A 16,327-nucleotide genomic window follows, 5' to 3' on the forward strand; every position below is an offset into this window, starting at 1 on the left:
TTAGTCCACTTCTATCTCAGATTTTTGGATGCTTAAAGAGTAATCCAGAATTTAATTTTTGCCTGTTTTTTTTTTTTCGTGGTGGCCTTGTTCAGCATTGAATTTCTTTGCCAGGTCACACTTCATAGTGGTGGTTAATGGCCCATATGGAAGACTCAGGGCTTTAATAATTTGCAGTTTTCACCTAGCCTACTAGGTGCAATATTTTTTTTTTATAGAAAAGTTCCTAGCACAACCCCAAAACAGTTTTTCACAAAAATGTTTATATCTTTAAAGTAAATGATGATATCAAACCAATTTCTGCTGTCTGAGATGCCCCAAGTACTTGTTCATAAGCAGGCTCTAATTTTAAGGCGTTAGCTTCACCCACTAAAATGACCTCTGTTTTTCCAACAGAGGTAAAAATGACTTACACTGAAAGCCAAAATTATCCTAATTAATTTTCTGTCTGACTTGTGGCAGTAAAATTGTTTACTTATACCAATTGAAAATATTCAGTAAGTCAGTTACTATTCTGCCAGCAGAATGAAAAGCCAGTGTACTAGTTAAAAGGGCTAAAGGTGGTCTAATGAGAAAATAGTAACTAATAGCCAACATGCCAGGAATTGTTACAAGTGTATTTGGCTGGGTTGTACATTATGCAAATTTCTGACTTTAACTATACATCTTAATCTTAAATATGTTATTTACTTTGATATTGGTTCTTTAGGAAGCATCCGAAACATCTGAATCAGAGTATGAAGACGAGAGTGATGCATCATCTACAGAGAGTTCTGAGCAAATTAAAGCACCTCCAGAGCCTCCTCAGTTTGTGCAGAAACTAATTGTTTTCGCAGCTGGTCTGAGACTACTACTCGCTACTATGATGAACACTGCTGGAAAAGTAGTAGTCACCATTCTGCTGGGGCTTGCAGGTAATACACACAAACTTGTGAAACTTGCTATTAGGCTAACTACCTGGTTTCCAGTACATACTCTATACAGACATACACATGGCATATAGCCACCTGCTGACTTCGACAGACAGAATATATTTACTCAACTTTTCAATTACAATTAGCAGGTGAACACCTCAGTATCTGTCTTCTGCCTCATTAACACATTCTGGTACTGTTTTTATTGTCTTTCTTTTCACAGGGATAGCGCTACCCTCCTTGACATCAGCATTATATTTCGGGTCCTTCCTGTGCCTTGTGTGGTGTTGGATACTGGGCTTCTCTTTTGATCTGCTCCATTTCAGCACACTGTGTATAATGATAAGTATATTTAGTGGTGGACACCTCCTGGTCCTCTACCTCTATCAGCTACCTCTGTTTCAGCATCTCATACCTCCTGAGGATGTTTACGCAAGGTACTGTGGCATCAGTAGAAGGTCAATGACTGTGAATGTAGCTACATATAAGTGGATTATAAATATTCAGGAAAATGGAAAATATCATGGAATCACACTTTTTTTTATTGTAAATAGTCTAACGTTCTTCCTTTCTTATTCCTTCCTTCCTCCCTTCCTTCCTTCCTTCCTTCCTTCTCTCATTCTTTCTTAGGCTGTTTGGCATGACTGCCTTTATCCACACAAACTCATCAGAGCCATATAGTCTGGGCCTGCATCCAGATATGAACTGGCCTATGATAATAAACCCTCTGTTACTCCTATTACTCTACTACACGTTGGTGGCCCTTCTACAAAAATGGGCTTTCACAGCTACAGAGGTACTTCATTTTTTAGAAAGCAGAAGAAATATACACCCTAACAGGAAAAGAAAATTGATGGATAGCTGCAAACTCATTTCCAATGCAGGGCATAAGGATATAGACATCACTTAGTTATAGACAGACATATTCAATCAATTGTATTGAACACTGACCACAAGTTCACCATAAGTTCAATCCTGTGCTGATGCCTGTTTGCCCTTTTGACCTCTGGAGAAATAATATACCCCAGATATATATATACCTCAGAGTGAACGGTTGAATATTCTGGCTCTAAAATCAATCCATCGCAATAATGAAATAATGGTAGTTGCTGACAGTTTGGAGCTTCAGTGCACATGGGTATAGCTGTTCATTCTTTTTTCTACAGTTCCTTGAAGTTACTTGACCAAAAATTGTAATGTAGATTGCTATTTTATTACGATCATTGTTGAACTGCCATACATAGTGGCCCGGTGACCCCTTTTGGCTTTGAAAAATCTGAGGAGTTTGCAATAAAAATACTAACACAAAGAATTTATATATTTATTATGTTATTCAGACAAATATGATAAAAAATTTTACCACTATATGTGAATGTTTCTAACACAGAAATACATACTCCTTATTTGACTGTTTACAAAAATGCTGATTATAGTATTTTCGTTTAAGGATGATGAAGGAGAGCTTGAAAGTCCTTCAAAAGAATCAAACATTCTGTCTAGTTTCTCAAAAGTAGCAGATGGTGACTACCTTCCTTCTGGAATGACAGAGGTAATATAACACACACACACACACACACACACACACACACAGACTAATAAAAGTAGATAGTATTATTGTGAACAAGATCTTAAATCTTCCATTAATGCCCTTTAATATTTTCTATAATTGTAACAATTACATGTATGTTATATTAGATGTACATATACACTACCAGTCAAAAGTTTGGACACATCTAATTCCATGGTCTTTCCTGATGTTTATTTCTTTCTACATTGTAAAACAATGCTGAAGGCGGCCGAAATACACAATAATCTCGTTTGAACAGTTGATATTGAGAAATGTCTGCTACTGATGCTCTGTAAAGCCTTCATAACGGCTCTAATCTGAGGTGCTGTTAATTGGTGATTTCTGAGGCTGGTAACTCTAAATGAACTTCTCCTCTGCAGCAGAGATAAGTTTTGGTCTTGCTTTACTGGGATGGTCTTCATGTGAGCCAGTTTCATCATGGTGCTTGATGGGTTTTGCAAATGCACTTGACAATACTGTTCTTGCAAGAACTATTCCAGAACACCTGACCTTCATGTCTTAAAATAACAACTGACTGTTTTTTGTTGTCATTACATATGGATTACTTAAGTCCATGTGTGTTATTTCATAGTTTTGAAATCTCCAGTATTGTTCTAGAATGTAGAAAATAAATCCGTAAACAAAAAACATTGAATTAAAAGGTGTGTCCAAACTTTTGACTGGTAGTGTATGTATGCTGTAGGCTGATTGGCATCTCTAATTTGTCCATAATGTGGAATGTGTGTGTGTGTGAGTGTGCCATGTGATAGGTTGGCATCTTGCTCATGGACTTATGCCTCAAGTCCCTTGGGGTAAACTCCATTTTCCCCATGGCCCAGTATATATATATACTGGGCCATGGGGAAAATGGAGTTTATCCCATTTTATATGTATGTGTGTGTGTGTATGTTGTAGGCTGATTGGCATCTCTAAATTGTCCATAATGTGGAATGTGTGTGTGTGAGTGTGTGAGTCTAGGATAAGTGTTACAGAAGATGAATAACATATGTATTTTACACACACACACACACACATTTGATTATAATCAAAACAAGGCTTAAAAATTTTGTTGTTTTTTTCTCCCAGCATATTATGATGCTAAACAACAGTTGGCAGAACAATAATCCTTCTGGGCTGGACCCACTTCTATCAGATGCTGACTACCTACAGTGTCTTTCCCTTCCAATGTATATCCAGCATGATTGCTCTTATGGTATTACATCTGAACCATCTGCCATGAAACTTATGTTTAATCTATTAACTCTTATAATGTGATTTACAAAATCTCAAACTTGTCACTTGTGTTCAGATGCTGCAGAAGAACAAGAAGTGAGCTGTTCTACTGGAGATGGACTAACTGAAGCATTAACTGGTGAAGAGCCATTTTCTGCTCCGAAAGCGAGTGCCTTCACTCTGCTTGGTCGGTCTATTATGAAACAGAGCTACATTATTGCTCTTATCATTATGATGGTAACACATTCCATTCATGTGTATATAGTATGTGTTTTTGCATGTGTGTCTGTAAAACAGTCCTTCTCGTTGTATGTCACCTTTTTTTTCTTAAAAGATAACACAAAACTTAATTTGTCGATTAGTCAGATTTTCTTTCTAGCTCGATCTTTATTTTTCCTTGTGTTTTGCGTTTAAAGTTTAAATTACACTATTTATGTATAGTGTAATTTAGTGTACTGGTTGCTAATTTCAAACTTCTTCACCATTGGTAAAAACAAACAAACAAACAAACAAATGAACAATGGACCTCATTCCAGTCTTTTAGTAAAGCGTAAATGTATAATAATTATCTTCATAATCATGTGTATGCTGTAAGCATTAAACAGGGTAAAGGCTGACAAGCAGAAGTGGAAGTTGGATTTTGACTCAAAATAAACAATGAAAGGAAAGGACAGATGAAATAGAAGTAAAACTCTGAATAGCTTCGTTGTATATTAATAATAATAAGGGAATGTTTAATTCTGTGTTAGCTGAGGCATTTATTTATAGCTAAGGCTATGCATCTGTTTTGGATTGTTGATTAGACAATAATAATAATAATAATAATAATAATAATAATAATAATAATAATAATTACATTATATTTTTTATTATTTTTTATATTTTATGTTACAAAATATATTTTTATATACATAAATGCATATTATGTAATAATATAATAAGAATAATGATTTAAGGATTATTATATTATTATAGCAATTGTTACTATTTTACTGTTTTTTTCTCTCACCTTTTAACTTTTAGTTCTATTATAACAGTTTTGTGTAGCAGTATGTGTTTACTTAAAAATACAAAATGGCAAATATTGCATCTTCCTTTGTGTGTGTGTGTGTGTGTGTTTATGTGTGCACATGTGCAGGTATGGAGCATCACTTACAATTCCTGGCTCACATTTGCCTTGTTGGTATGGTCCTGTGTTATCTGGATGTCAAGGCACCGGCGGGAGTACACCATGATCAGCGCTCCATTTCTCGCTGTTTATTGCACGCTGCTCATGGTCGCTGGCTTTATTAGCGCTTTCCGTCTCCATCACAGTGAACTTTTCCCTGCTCTCCCCAAAGCTGTTCTGGTTGATTTTGATGTCTACACATATCAAACACCCTGTCTCCACCTGGGAGCAAAGGTAAACTTCAGTCTAAAGTGCCAGCAAAGAGTAGGTGCAAAAATATGCATTAAATCAGATTTATATATACATTTGAAAAGAAGACATTAAACAATTACAGTAAATTGAGTTTAAAAAGCAAAATTTAAATCCACATTTGCACAAAATCACAAACACCTCACAATTGTGCTATGCTTTTATTTTGCATTTTCAATACATTTAACAATATTAAAACTTTTCATGTCATTTCCAGATGTTATGGTATATTTCTAGTTTCAGAATAATATGCCATTATTGTGGCTTATTATATATTTATATTGTCAGAATGTCAGTATTTTGACATTTGAATTATTTCATAATTTTATTCTAGACATTATCTCTTTATTTCGATTTAACACCTTGTTATCTTAAGATACTGACTCAAACTACTTAGATGTTAACCGGACATAATATGTCATATAATGACATAATATCAAAGTAATGCCCCAGTGTCACGATTTCGGAGAGACTCACCCAATCGAACCCAAGTGCAGGATAACACAGTCCTTGTATTTATTAACCTAAAACAATACAACGTAACTTGGACGTGACACTAAATCAAGAAAACCACATGACTTTAAACAAGCTGTAGCACTACACATGCCAGCACCCCAGCTGGTGGTCTGGCTGGAAAATTTTCCCAGTTGTTCCTGACACTTGGATTAATGTCAATATCTTATAAAATAAGAAGTTATACAAAGTTATTAAAAATTATTATAAGAGAAGATAATAAGAATGATTTAAAAGATCATTCTAGATATTGATTTAACATCTTGAAATAGGAAATCAGCATCAACTTCAATCCAGTCACTGGAATTATACTTAAAGCGTGCTTTCACACGTGCATGCAGCATCTACTCAGTCTGAATGAAGCTTTGGTGTGTTTAGGCAGGTGAGAACAGCACTCATACTCAGATGACGTCCATGACAACCAGTCTGAGCTAGATCTGGTTCAAGAGAAGAAGACGAGTCATGTTGTGTATAGTGGGTTGCATTCCTTTAGCTGCAAGCTGCGAAGCTGTGCCTTGAAATGCAAAACATGTTTAAGGACACGGCTGCAGTGCATATTTGGTTTGAGAACAAAAATGCTGGACAAGTTTCACAAAATGTTTGTATGCATTAGGTTTTAATCTCATTAACATTAGTTTCCTTCATTTTCGAAGATGATTTATTCATTTAGTTTCTGGATGTTGCTACGACAACAGTTAATTGAGAAACAAGAAGAGCAACAGCTGAAAGAAGAGAGTCTTCATGAGGTCAAAAGCACAAGTACGTATACAGTTTTGTACATACCTTTACACAGAAATTACACTTGAGCCTCAGAATGTCAAATGTCAGATGTCCTACTGATCAATTGCACCAGTTTCACGTTACTACTCCTTAGCACCCCTAATTAAGTTCTGGTTTCTGTGTGTTTCTTTTGTGATTATTGTGTTCATGTGCCATTGTATGCTCCATAGATTCACTTACAGTCTGGATGTTTTTGTCTTTGTTCAGGAATTGTTTTTTTGTTTTCAATGTTTTTGATTATTTCTCTGAACTTCACAAAAGATCTGCACTTGCATCTGCCTTATCCACAATCCCTGACAGACATTATTTTTTGATGTAAATAAACACATGGGATAAATGCACTACAAGTACAGACAAATGCATGTCATATCAATAATGCTACATTCACACATACAGCGACTCACAGTGACAAAGCAACCAGAGATCATTCATTTTTTAATGAGACCTGGAGACTTCTAGTGACATAAGGGACAATGACCGTTGACAACTATATGTGGGCGTGTCCAGTCATGCAACAAAGTTGAGAAAAGTATAACTTTATGCAAATATGGCACAACATGGTGCGGTGACTACCAATAGGAGTGAAAACAGTAGAGCACATGTATCTGTAATAATGAGCACACACTGTTTCCAGAATCCTTCACTAAGTTGAAGAATCCTTCACTAATCCTAAACTAAGTTAGCATTTAGCATTTATCTAGTGGCTCCACCCACTGATTAACATTATTACCAGAAGTACGAATGGATATTTGTGACTTCTTAGTACAGTGACTGGCAACTTGCAGAGTTGAAATCTCTGTATGTGTGAATGTAGCTTAATTCTTCTCAGGCCTTGCTGGTACTATATGTCTGAAACAGATTTGTGTTTGTGTCCAGGCATAGCTGATCAAATTGAATCCACCAGCATGGTGAATATAATAGGAGCATTTCTTAAAGGCCTTCTGGTGAAATACTGGATAGTCTGTTGCTGCTCCATGTTTTTTGTCATCAGTTTCTCTGGGAAAGTGGTTGTCTATAAAATCCTTTACATCTGTTTGTTCCTCTTCTGCGTGGTTCTCTACCAGGTGAGTCTTCCTTTACATTTCTCAGCTGCAAAGTTAGGATCTAAAGTATCTAGGAACAATCCAGATCAAATCATATTCACTCCTGGATGAGTTTTCCAGTGCTTAGTGCTAAGTTCCCAGGGCAGGCAGCTAATTAGTGCAGTTATTTTACTATTCTAGATGATTTCTACTTGTTACTTATAAGCAACAAACCTTTGAACTTATCTTTTGTCTCTGACTAGGTTCCTTGTATTGCTTTGATAAGTGGATACTGAGTCATGACATAAATCATGTGGCCTTAGTGTAGGAATAAATTCCAAAGCAGCGGTGAGCCATTAAACTTGCCATTCATGTAACCACTTTAAACAATGTCAAACTGCAGCACATTTTCGTAAATCTGTTGGTCAAGTGATGTTGATTATGTCATAACAACATGGCTCTAGTTTTCCTTATGGTTGTCTGTGTTTCCTTTGGGTTCTCTGATTTGCTCTCACCTCCCAAAAAACACGCCAGTAGCTGAATTGGCTAAGATAAATATTTCCTAGGTTGAACTTGTGTGGAAGTTTATGCATCCAGTCTCAGTGTTTTGTAACAGACAAACAGAAAGGATGGAAGATTTTGTGCTTTGTGGATTCTTGCTAACAAGCTGCAGTGTATCTTATTAACTTCAGGAAAAAGTGAGAGAACTGTTAATTGCTGTTATAACACAAGTGATAAAAATGGAGCAAATTGTGGAATAAAAATGAGAATGAAAGAATGAGCCATTATAGGAAAATAATTAACTTTGGGACAGTAACAGCATCACAACACCACTGTCCAGTGGGAGCTTCTGACTATGTTCTGGGTGTTATGTTACTGTAACAGAACCAGCACTATAATGCTATATTCTCCTATTTAGGTCCGGTATGATGTGTGGCGGCAGGTTCTAAAGTACTTCTGGGCTGTGGTGGTCGGTTATTCCATGCTGGTTTTGATTCTAATATACATGTACCAGTTTAAGACTGTTTCAGGCCTGTTTCGTCAAATCATAGGCATGTCAGAAGAGGGGTAAGTGCAACAAGCACACTGTTAACTATAACCCTGTAGTGCAGAATAGTTTCTGTTTATATAAAATTGCAACTTCTAATACATTTCACAATTGAAAAATATGTGATCAAATTATTCATTTCAGACTTCGTGATCTTGGCCTGGAGCAATTTGACACCGTAGAGTTATTTGCACAGATTTTACTTCCTGCTGCCTTCCTATTGGCCTGCATCCTACAATTGCACTACTTTAACTGTGATTTTCTCACTCTCACTGATCTACAGAATGTTCCTGTGCGTGATGGTACATCAACGTGAGTTAAATATTTCTCGGACCCTCTCAGAAAATTAGGCTCTGCTTTATTCTGATACCTAATAGTGTGATCTAATTTGCATGTGCTGTGGGACCTTATACTTGATAGCCTCATCTACTTTCTTGTCATAGAACGTCACCAGAGATAGATAGTGATCATGTTTTGCTTCTGCCCTTTTTTCAATCCAGAGAAGAAGAACTGAGAGAGACACTGAAAATGATATCAGACATGTAAGTCTTCAAATCATCGTCACTATAGTGTTGGTCAAAAGTTTCTGAACATTTGGAGATTCTTATGTCCTATGATCATTACTGTTACCACAGACCAAACAAAAATACAAAATATCATTTAAACAAGAAAACATAAATCTTTATGCAGCTTATCATGCAGCTGATTGCTGTCTCACCTAATGGGACTGTACAATAAGTGTTTCAAAGACAGTTGTGCTTGGAACTCATACATGCTGGCCTTTTTCCAATTACATTACTAAATTTGATTTAATTGTAAACATTTACAAATTGATGTATACCTATAGAAACATACAGAAGTACAGATGATACTAAAAATAGGGAAGAGAGAAGAATAACACAGGTGCTCTATGTGTGTGTATGTGAATACAGCTATTACATGTCTTCCACTTTTCCTAGCGATGCTTTCAACACTACCTAATTTACTTAGCACATATAAAATAATATTGCTACCCCTAGTGTGTGTGTTATTACTGTATGCTGTGTTAGGTGTGTGTTAGCAGTCAATGTTAGCAGTCAGTGTTAGGAGTGAGTGTGTGTGTGTGAGAGGCTTCACATGTAGTGTACTGTCCTTTTGTCTATTTATATATATATGCTACAAACAGGAAGTTCCAATAACAACCAAGAAGAACACTAGAATTTAGGAAAGGTTGCCCTCTGGTGGCATGGCAGTGAATTGTTTCTGCTATATGTGACAGTTCTAATTCTGACATTTAACTGATTCTTTTTTAATTCTGTTTATTTGTAATATATATAGATGCCATTCCCCGGGCCGCAGCACCTGCCTCGACAGGAAGCCTGCTTCTTGATAATGTGCCCTGGAATGTAAATCACTCTCAGTGAGAGAAATCTGGTCTCTGCCCAGGACAAGATCTGGTGTGCCAACCTAAACAAAGGGCACAAATCCAGACTGCTTTGATGACTGATGTAGGGGATGAAAGGTAGTCCCTGAGCTTTCCTGGCAATCTCTGTGCCATCTACTACTGCTCCTCAATCTAAGAGGGAAGCCTAGGGACCTCATGCCCCTGGCCATAAGCACTAGCTGGCTGCCCTGGATTTACATGGGGGAGGTATTGGGCTGCAATGCTAGTCTTCTTTTCCTGCCTCTGCAGGTCAGGCTGAAGCTGGTGGCTACTGTTTAATGTCTCTAGCGCTTTGTTGCCATGAGGGAAGAATTGATACCTAAAAGACAGCTTTGTCGTTTTCTTTTATTTCTGTCAGATTAAGCCACGGATGCCTCTCCGTGCCAAACAATGCAGCCATGGAACAAATGGTGTGGTCTGTCTGATTTGTGGCATCAAGGGCTAAATTTGTGGCTTGGCAGAGTTTGGACCTCAGTTAGGGGTTGAGCCTCTCTCTGCAGACAAGCTCCTTTAGCAGGCCTGCCTGGTACCCTTGCAAAACTGCCATTGTGTGCAGGCTTGACCTGATGCCATGTAGGCTTACCCTATGAGGGCTGACGTGGCCCAACAGGGTTTGGTGGGATGGGAGAGCAGGCTTTCTAAAGGCCAATAAAGGGGATAGATAGCTTGCAAGCCCTAGGCACCACCGCATACCCGTGTTCATCTAGGCACACAATGCCTGAATAGTTAGAATAAGTGGCCGGCAGGTATTATTCCACCACCTCAACACCTCAGTATGGAGGTCTGGGAAAAATGGGAGACTCTTGCATTAAGTAGTGGTCATCAAGCTTATCACGGACAATAGAGCCCAATACAGACAACATTATATTCACAAGCAGTTTTGGAGAAATCACAGAGTGATCTCTAAAGTTATAGTAGGGAAAGAAAATATCACACAGAGCTTCAGACACAACTTCCATAAAGAGCTATCAGTTTCCATAGAGTCAGCTATGAGGCAGCGTCGAGTTCACTCGAAAGGGAACTGTTATCATTCATTGATAAGTGCCAGTTATGCTATATCTGTGTAAAACTGTTGGGCAAAAGTTTTACTCCTGTTTCAGTATATGTGTGATATGAAATGTATGTGGTACTCTGTTAATATTAATCTTTTAGAAATGTTTTGCTTACTTAGAAAATAAATTGTTTTATTTTCTGTATTCATTTCAGGATAAAAGAAAACATTGAAAAATTACAAAACCGGTAAATCTTTGTTTTTACTGTTTTATTTTTAAATGTTAAGCTGTAATATTCTTAATATCATAAAATATCCTGACTGCATGCTCTGTGGCAGGCTGGTTAAGGAGCAGTTGAGTGCAGAGGGGGATGATCTGTTGGGCAGCTTAGAACTCAATTCCACATCAGTTAAGGATGATGAAGAAGTACCAGAAGAAAAAGGTAAGCATTTCAATGAATTGACATTAGTACCAGATAAAAAGTTGTTTTCCAGAGACCCTTTTGTGAAATTCTAAATAATTTTGATTTAACACTGTGAAAGACTAGTCGACTAACACTCAGTTAAAGCAGTGAGATGCTCATACATATGTATCTGTGTATTTCAGAATCAACAATGAACAAATGGTTTTTAATGGTGGATCGGATAGGCTTATTCACATTACATGCTCTGCTGTGGTTGGGTAAGGGTCAGGAGTATTGCTGGAGATTGCTAGAGCTCCATAGCCTCAAACTTGTTGCTGCAGGTATCATCTGGGTTAGCCTAAAAGAGGTAAGACACACACACACACACACACACACGCACATCAAACTCCAGCATGATGTTTTAAATAAGAAATTTACTGTTCAATAAGATTTAAAGCATATAGGAATGTAATATGTGATTGGACAAATCTTGAATTAATCTCCTGTAGCTATGAGGAATAAATTTAGAAGCACAGTTTTGGAGTCATTAATTAAAGGCAAAATTGCAGGGGCTACAAAATGATTTGTCCTGTCATGAAGAAGCGAAGCAGCACAAAACACATTCCAGGTAGATTCAATGATCCGCAAATTCAAAAATTCTCAAGCAGTGAGAAATACCACCACCATTCCATAATTGCATATTATTCAATTACTTTCTGAAGCTTCCAGTCCTGAACTATTGTCATTTTACTGTGTTCACGCTGGCAGCAGTTTTTTTTAATATGTGTCATCCAAATTGCTCTGTGCTGGTTCCTAGTAGGCTGTTGCCATGATTTTATTAGTAGTGCCAGGCCATAAATCAGATGTCTTCGAGCTAAAGGTGAGAGAATATAAATTAAATTGTAAATGATGAATTGTCCCTAGCTGTGAGTCTGTGTCTGAATGTATTTGTGAGTGTGTGTGTCCTGGTGCCCTGAGATGCATTGGCATTCCATCCAGGGTATTTTCATGCTTGTGACACAGTGAATCTGAGTAGGATAGAGCAGCTACAGGGATTAAAGTGTAAGAACTCTGTGTATTCTCATTAGGAATAAGTAGGGGCTGCCTTATGGCCCCTTTCCTCTTGTATATAATCAAGTATAAAGAGATATGGCCCTGACTGAAAGAGTCCATTATCTGTTCCTACTACAAGCCTTACATAATTATTACAAGTTGTGATAACCGCTTGAAAAAAATCTAAAAATTTATTGGTTAATTTCAAATTCATAGACAAATTTGCCTCACTTCATCTAATCTACAGTAACTGTAAAGTCTGTCTCTATGTAGATGGTATTTCTAATCCTTTTTACTAGTTTTTTGTCTTTCATGTTTGGTGGCAGAATGTTTTTAGTTTATGTTTTTGACTACCTTTTAATGCAATTAGCTCTGTTTTGATTATGTCTGTTTTGTTGACTGTTTGTCAATCACTCTGTCTTCAGGATTCTTGCTTGACCTTCAGTAAACTATGGATCCTGCACCAGTTTATTGCCTTTGATTGTTGCTTATTGAACCTTGAAAGCTCATGTTGGCTTAGTGGTTAGCACTTTTGCCTCAAAAATCCTCCACTGAGCATTAGTTCCTGAATCTACCCTATGCTTGTGGTGTTTGCATGTTCTCCCCATGCTTTGGGGGTTTGTTCTGGGTACTTTGGTTTTAGTTTGGTTACTTCTGTCTTACAAAAACTTCAATCCTATTTTAAACAATAAGTTTCTCTCTTTGTCATGCAGGTGTCTCTGATGAATTTTGTATTCCTGGCATCATGGACATTTGCTGTCCCATATGCAAGACTGCGTCCAATGGCCTCTACTGTATCCTCTGTCTGGGCATGCGTGATGGTTGTGTGTAAAATGATGTATCAGTTGAAATTCATCAAACCAGCTGAGTTTTCTGTTAACTGCACTACTGTGAGTACTGCATCACTGTGAGCCTGCTCCAGGCTTACTTCACACCAATATTACAGTACTAGAGTACTGTAAATAATGACAAATATTGCAATGAAAGAATTTCAACTTTTTTACTTCTGTACAATTTGCATGCTTGATTTTGTAAAATTAAACATACTTGGTTGTTTCTTTTAAGGCTATGCTGATTTCTAATCAGAGCTGGTACAATGGAAATGTGGAACAGCTTTTGCAGAAATCTCTTTTGTATATTGAACCTGTGGATCCATCTATGTGGGTTGGCAGTTTGAGAAAATGTGGCGATGCCATTCTGCCTTGCCTACAGGTATGCTGCTCTGGTGCTAATCAAATGTGGTAACATAAACTACTAACATGAACCAAAACACAACCACTTATTTATAGCCATGAACAAATCATAGAAAGCATTAAAAGGTAACTGTTATCACAGTTCAGTGATTGGTTAGTTGCTTATCATAGCAGTGACATTTATGTAACTGGACCTGCACATATTTTACTTAAATAGTCTTGTTTTTTCACTCATCATGTATTAGCTTGTATTACTTATTCAGAATCCAAGTACAGATTTACTGAGCACTAGGAACACCTGTACACCTAGTGTCATACAGATATCATACAGATACAGGCCAGCGGGGTAGTGATCCCAAAATATGAATTTTACTATGGTATGTTTGGTGGTGCCAGATTTATTAATATTTCAGAAACTGCTGATCTCCTGGGATTTTCACACACAGCAGTCTCTAGCATTTACACAGAAGATAGGGGACAGAGGAAAATGGTCAGGTTGATTCAAACCAACAAAACGGATAGAGTAACAAAGTAAATAATTACTCTTTAAGTCTGTGGTGATCAAAAAAGCATCTCAAAACATACAAAACATCAAACCTTGAGGTACATGGGCTACAAGAGTAGTGAACCACACTATGTTCTACTCCTGTCAGCTAAGAAGAGGAATCGTAGACTATTTTGTGTCACAGACTACTAAATAGTCTGATGTTTTCATATATTTTGAGGTTTTTGTGTATCCTTTCTGTTGGCTTGAACTAATCTCGCCAATTTACTCTGACCTGACCTTTCTCATCAACAAGGCATTTCCACCAACAGAACTAGCAACCACTTGATTTTTACTATTTTTGCAGTGTTCTGTGTAAACTCTAAAGACTTTTGCATGTGAAAATCCTAAGAGATCAGCAGTTTTTGAGATACTCCAGTTTGCCTGGCATTACCTGAAGCTCTATTATCTAAATTGGTATCTGCATGAGTGGCTGTATGCTGCCATATGATTGGCTGATTATGAATAAGTAGGTGTATTGATGTTCCCAAGTGATCAGTGAGTAAATAAAATGTATGACCTTGTCATGCTGTTCTTATACTGTGTGAATGTGTCTGCAGAATCATTTACTAATACTGGGCCTCCTTGTGTTTGACGTGACTGTCCATCGGCACCAGCTCTACCATTATCTCAATTTAAACATTAAACCTCCTCTTAAAGGCACTATTTTTAACAATGTAACATGGCAGCACCTGGATCAAGGCATCCTGCCCTGCCTCAAATACTTCTGCAATTATTTCTTCTACAAGTTTGGCCTAGAGGTAGATTCAATGTTTATGTGACCCTACATTTTATCTTAATAGTTCTATAAGCATTGGTGTTGAGGTGATGGTTTTAATCTGTAACTCATATGTTTCTGTACAAGATATCATTTGTAGTGGCAGTGAATGTGATTGGCCAGAGGATGGATTTCTATGCCCTTCTGCACTCCTTTGCACTGATCGCAGTTTTGGGACGTCGCCGGAGGAAGGCTATTGGTGAAGTTTGGCCCAGATACTGCTGCTTTACTGCCAGCCTAATGGTGCTCCAGTATTTGCTCTGTATCGGGGTGCCTCCTGCGATCTGTATTGGTATGCCAAATATTAATTATTAAGAAGCCACTTTCTTTAATGCACAGTACAGTACCATTGCAGAATGATGATTGAATGATTTAACATGTCATGTTTAAATAACTTGTTTGGTAAAATTGCTTATATATCTTTTTTTAAAGCTTTCGGTTATGTTTTTAAAAGTTACTTTCTGTAGTTAATCAAGCCATCATAAATATATAATTAGTTTACTTTTCAGATCAAACAGCAATCATGTTGAAATAAAGAAAAAAGTTTTTAGATAAAAACTTTAAAGTTTTTATCTAAATAAAAGATACCTTTAAATAAAGTTTAAACTTTATTTTAAAAGACTATTAAAATAAAGTTTTACATAAATGCAATTTTTTAAAGGCAGCACGTGAACTTTTGTTTCTAATTTGATCCACCTTGAAATGTCTTACAGTGTATAACATGTTGACAATAATTTATCCATTGTGATGCAGATTATCCTTGGAGGAAAGGCTCTAAGGCTCTCAGCTCCAATCAGATAAAGTGGTTGTATTTGCCAGATTTTGCTATGCAGCCTAACCCCACTTTCATATTTTGTGAGTCTGTTTATACAGTGTATTAGTTTTCTTATTCACATCAGACATTCTTGGGCTTGTTATTAACTCTGGATTTTTCACTTTCACTGTGGTTATCATCCTTCTTGCTTTCTATTCTCTTTGTAGATGACTTCTTGCTGTTGATGGTAGCCTCTCTGCAGTGGGAGGTGTTTGAAGAAGAGAATAAGGCATCTGTAAGACTCGTGGCAGGGGACAATGTGGAGATCAGCAGAAACCTAGACTCTCGCTCTCTTAATCAGTACACATCAGTTGGCAATTTTCTGCACTGCCGGTGTGTATATGTGTTTGTCAAGGTGGATACTTTTGGAGCTTTGTGATATTGCTACTATGGAGCTAATTCAAGAACTTTTATTTATTTTTCATTATTATTATTATTTTTTAAATCAAAGACAATTGTAGTAACTTCTTTTATCTTTGTCATGCCTTTCATTTTCCAGAGCTCAATGGTTTTAAACTGAGCTACCCTGATGTTACTAACTGCTAATGTCCTGTGATTCATTAATGTCTTTAATACTGTACGTTGTCAATTTTAGCATCGAGCAGATATTACGGAATGCATGGCCCTTGCCAA

General features: G+C 37.0%; 1 protein-coding gene across 1 annotated transcript in view; it reads left to right on the top strand.

Moving 5' to 3' along the window:
* Nucleotides 1-16,327, top strand: part of si:dkey-11f4.7 (piezo-type mechanosensitive ion channel component 2) — a 54,899-nt gene that overhangs the window by 11,910 nt on the left and 26,662 nt on the right. The window contains exons 5-25 of the mRNA XM_058390671.1: nt 710-914; nt 1,138-1,351; nt 1,545-1,710; nt 2,362-2,463; nt 3,568-3,694; nt 3,791-3,951; nt 4,853-5,116; nt 6,298-6,403; nt 7,301-7,488; nt 8,366-8,514; nt 8,639-8,806; nt 8,995-9,036; nt 11,124-11,156; nt 11,248-11,351; nt 11,516-11,679; nt 13,079-13,255; nt 13,431-13,577; nt 14,663-14,863; nt 14,968-15,172; nt 15,634-15,735; nt 15,862-16,027. Coding sequence (XP_058246654.1) covers nt 710-914; nt 1,138-1,351; nt 1,545-1,710; nt 2,362-2,463; nt 3,568-3,694; nt 3,791-3,951; nt 4,853-5,116; nt 6,298-6,403; nt 7,301-7,488; nt 8,366-8,514; nt 8,639-8,806; nt 8,995-9,036; nt 11,124-11,156; nt 11,248-11,351; nt 11,516-11,679; nt 13,079-13,255; nt 13,431-13,577; nt 14,663-14,863; nt 14,968-15,172; nt 15,634-15,735; nt 15,862-16,027 — 3,191 coding nt within the window. The remainder of the gene's footprint in view (nt 1-709; nt 915-1,137; nt 1,352-1,544; nt 1,711-2,361; nt 2,464-3,567; nt 3,695-3,790; nt 3,952-4,852; nt 5,117-6,297; nt 6,404-7,300; nt 7,489-8,365; nt 8,515-8,638; nt 8,807-8,994; nt 9,037-11,123; nt 11,157-11,247; nt 11,352-11,515; nt 11,680-13,078; nt 13,256-13,430; nt 13,578-14,662; nt 14,864-14,967; nt 15,173-15,633; nt 15,736-15,861; nt 16,028-16,327) is intronic.

Source organism: Hemibagrus wyckioides, linkage group LG05, assembly GCF_019097595.1.
Source record: "Hemibagrus wyckioides isolate EC202008001 linkage group LG05, SWU_Hwy_1.0, whole genome shotgun sequence".
Classification (NCBI taxonomy): domain Eukaryota; kingdom Metazoa; phylum Chordata; class Actinopteri; order Siluriformes; family Bagridae; genus Hemibagrus; species Hemibagrus wyckioides.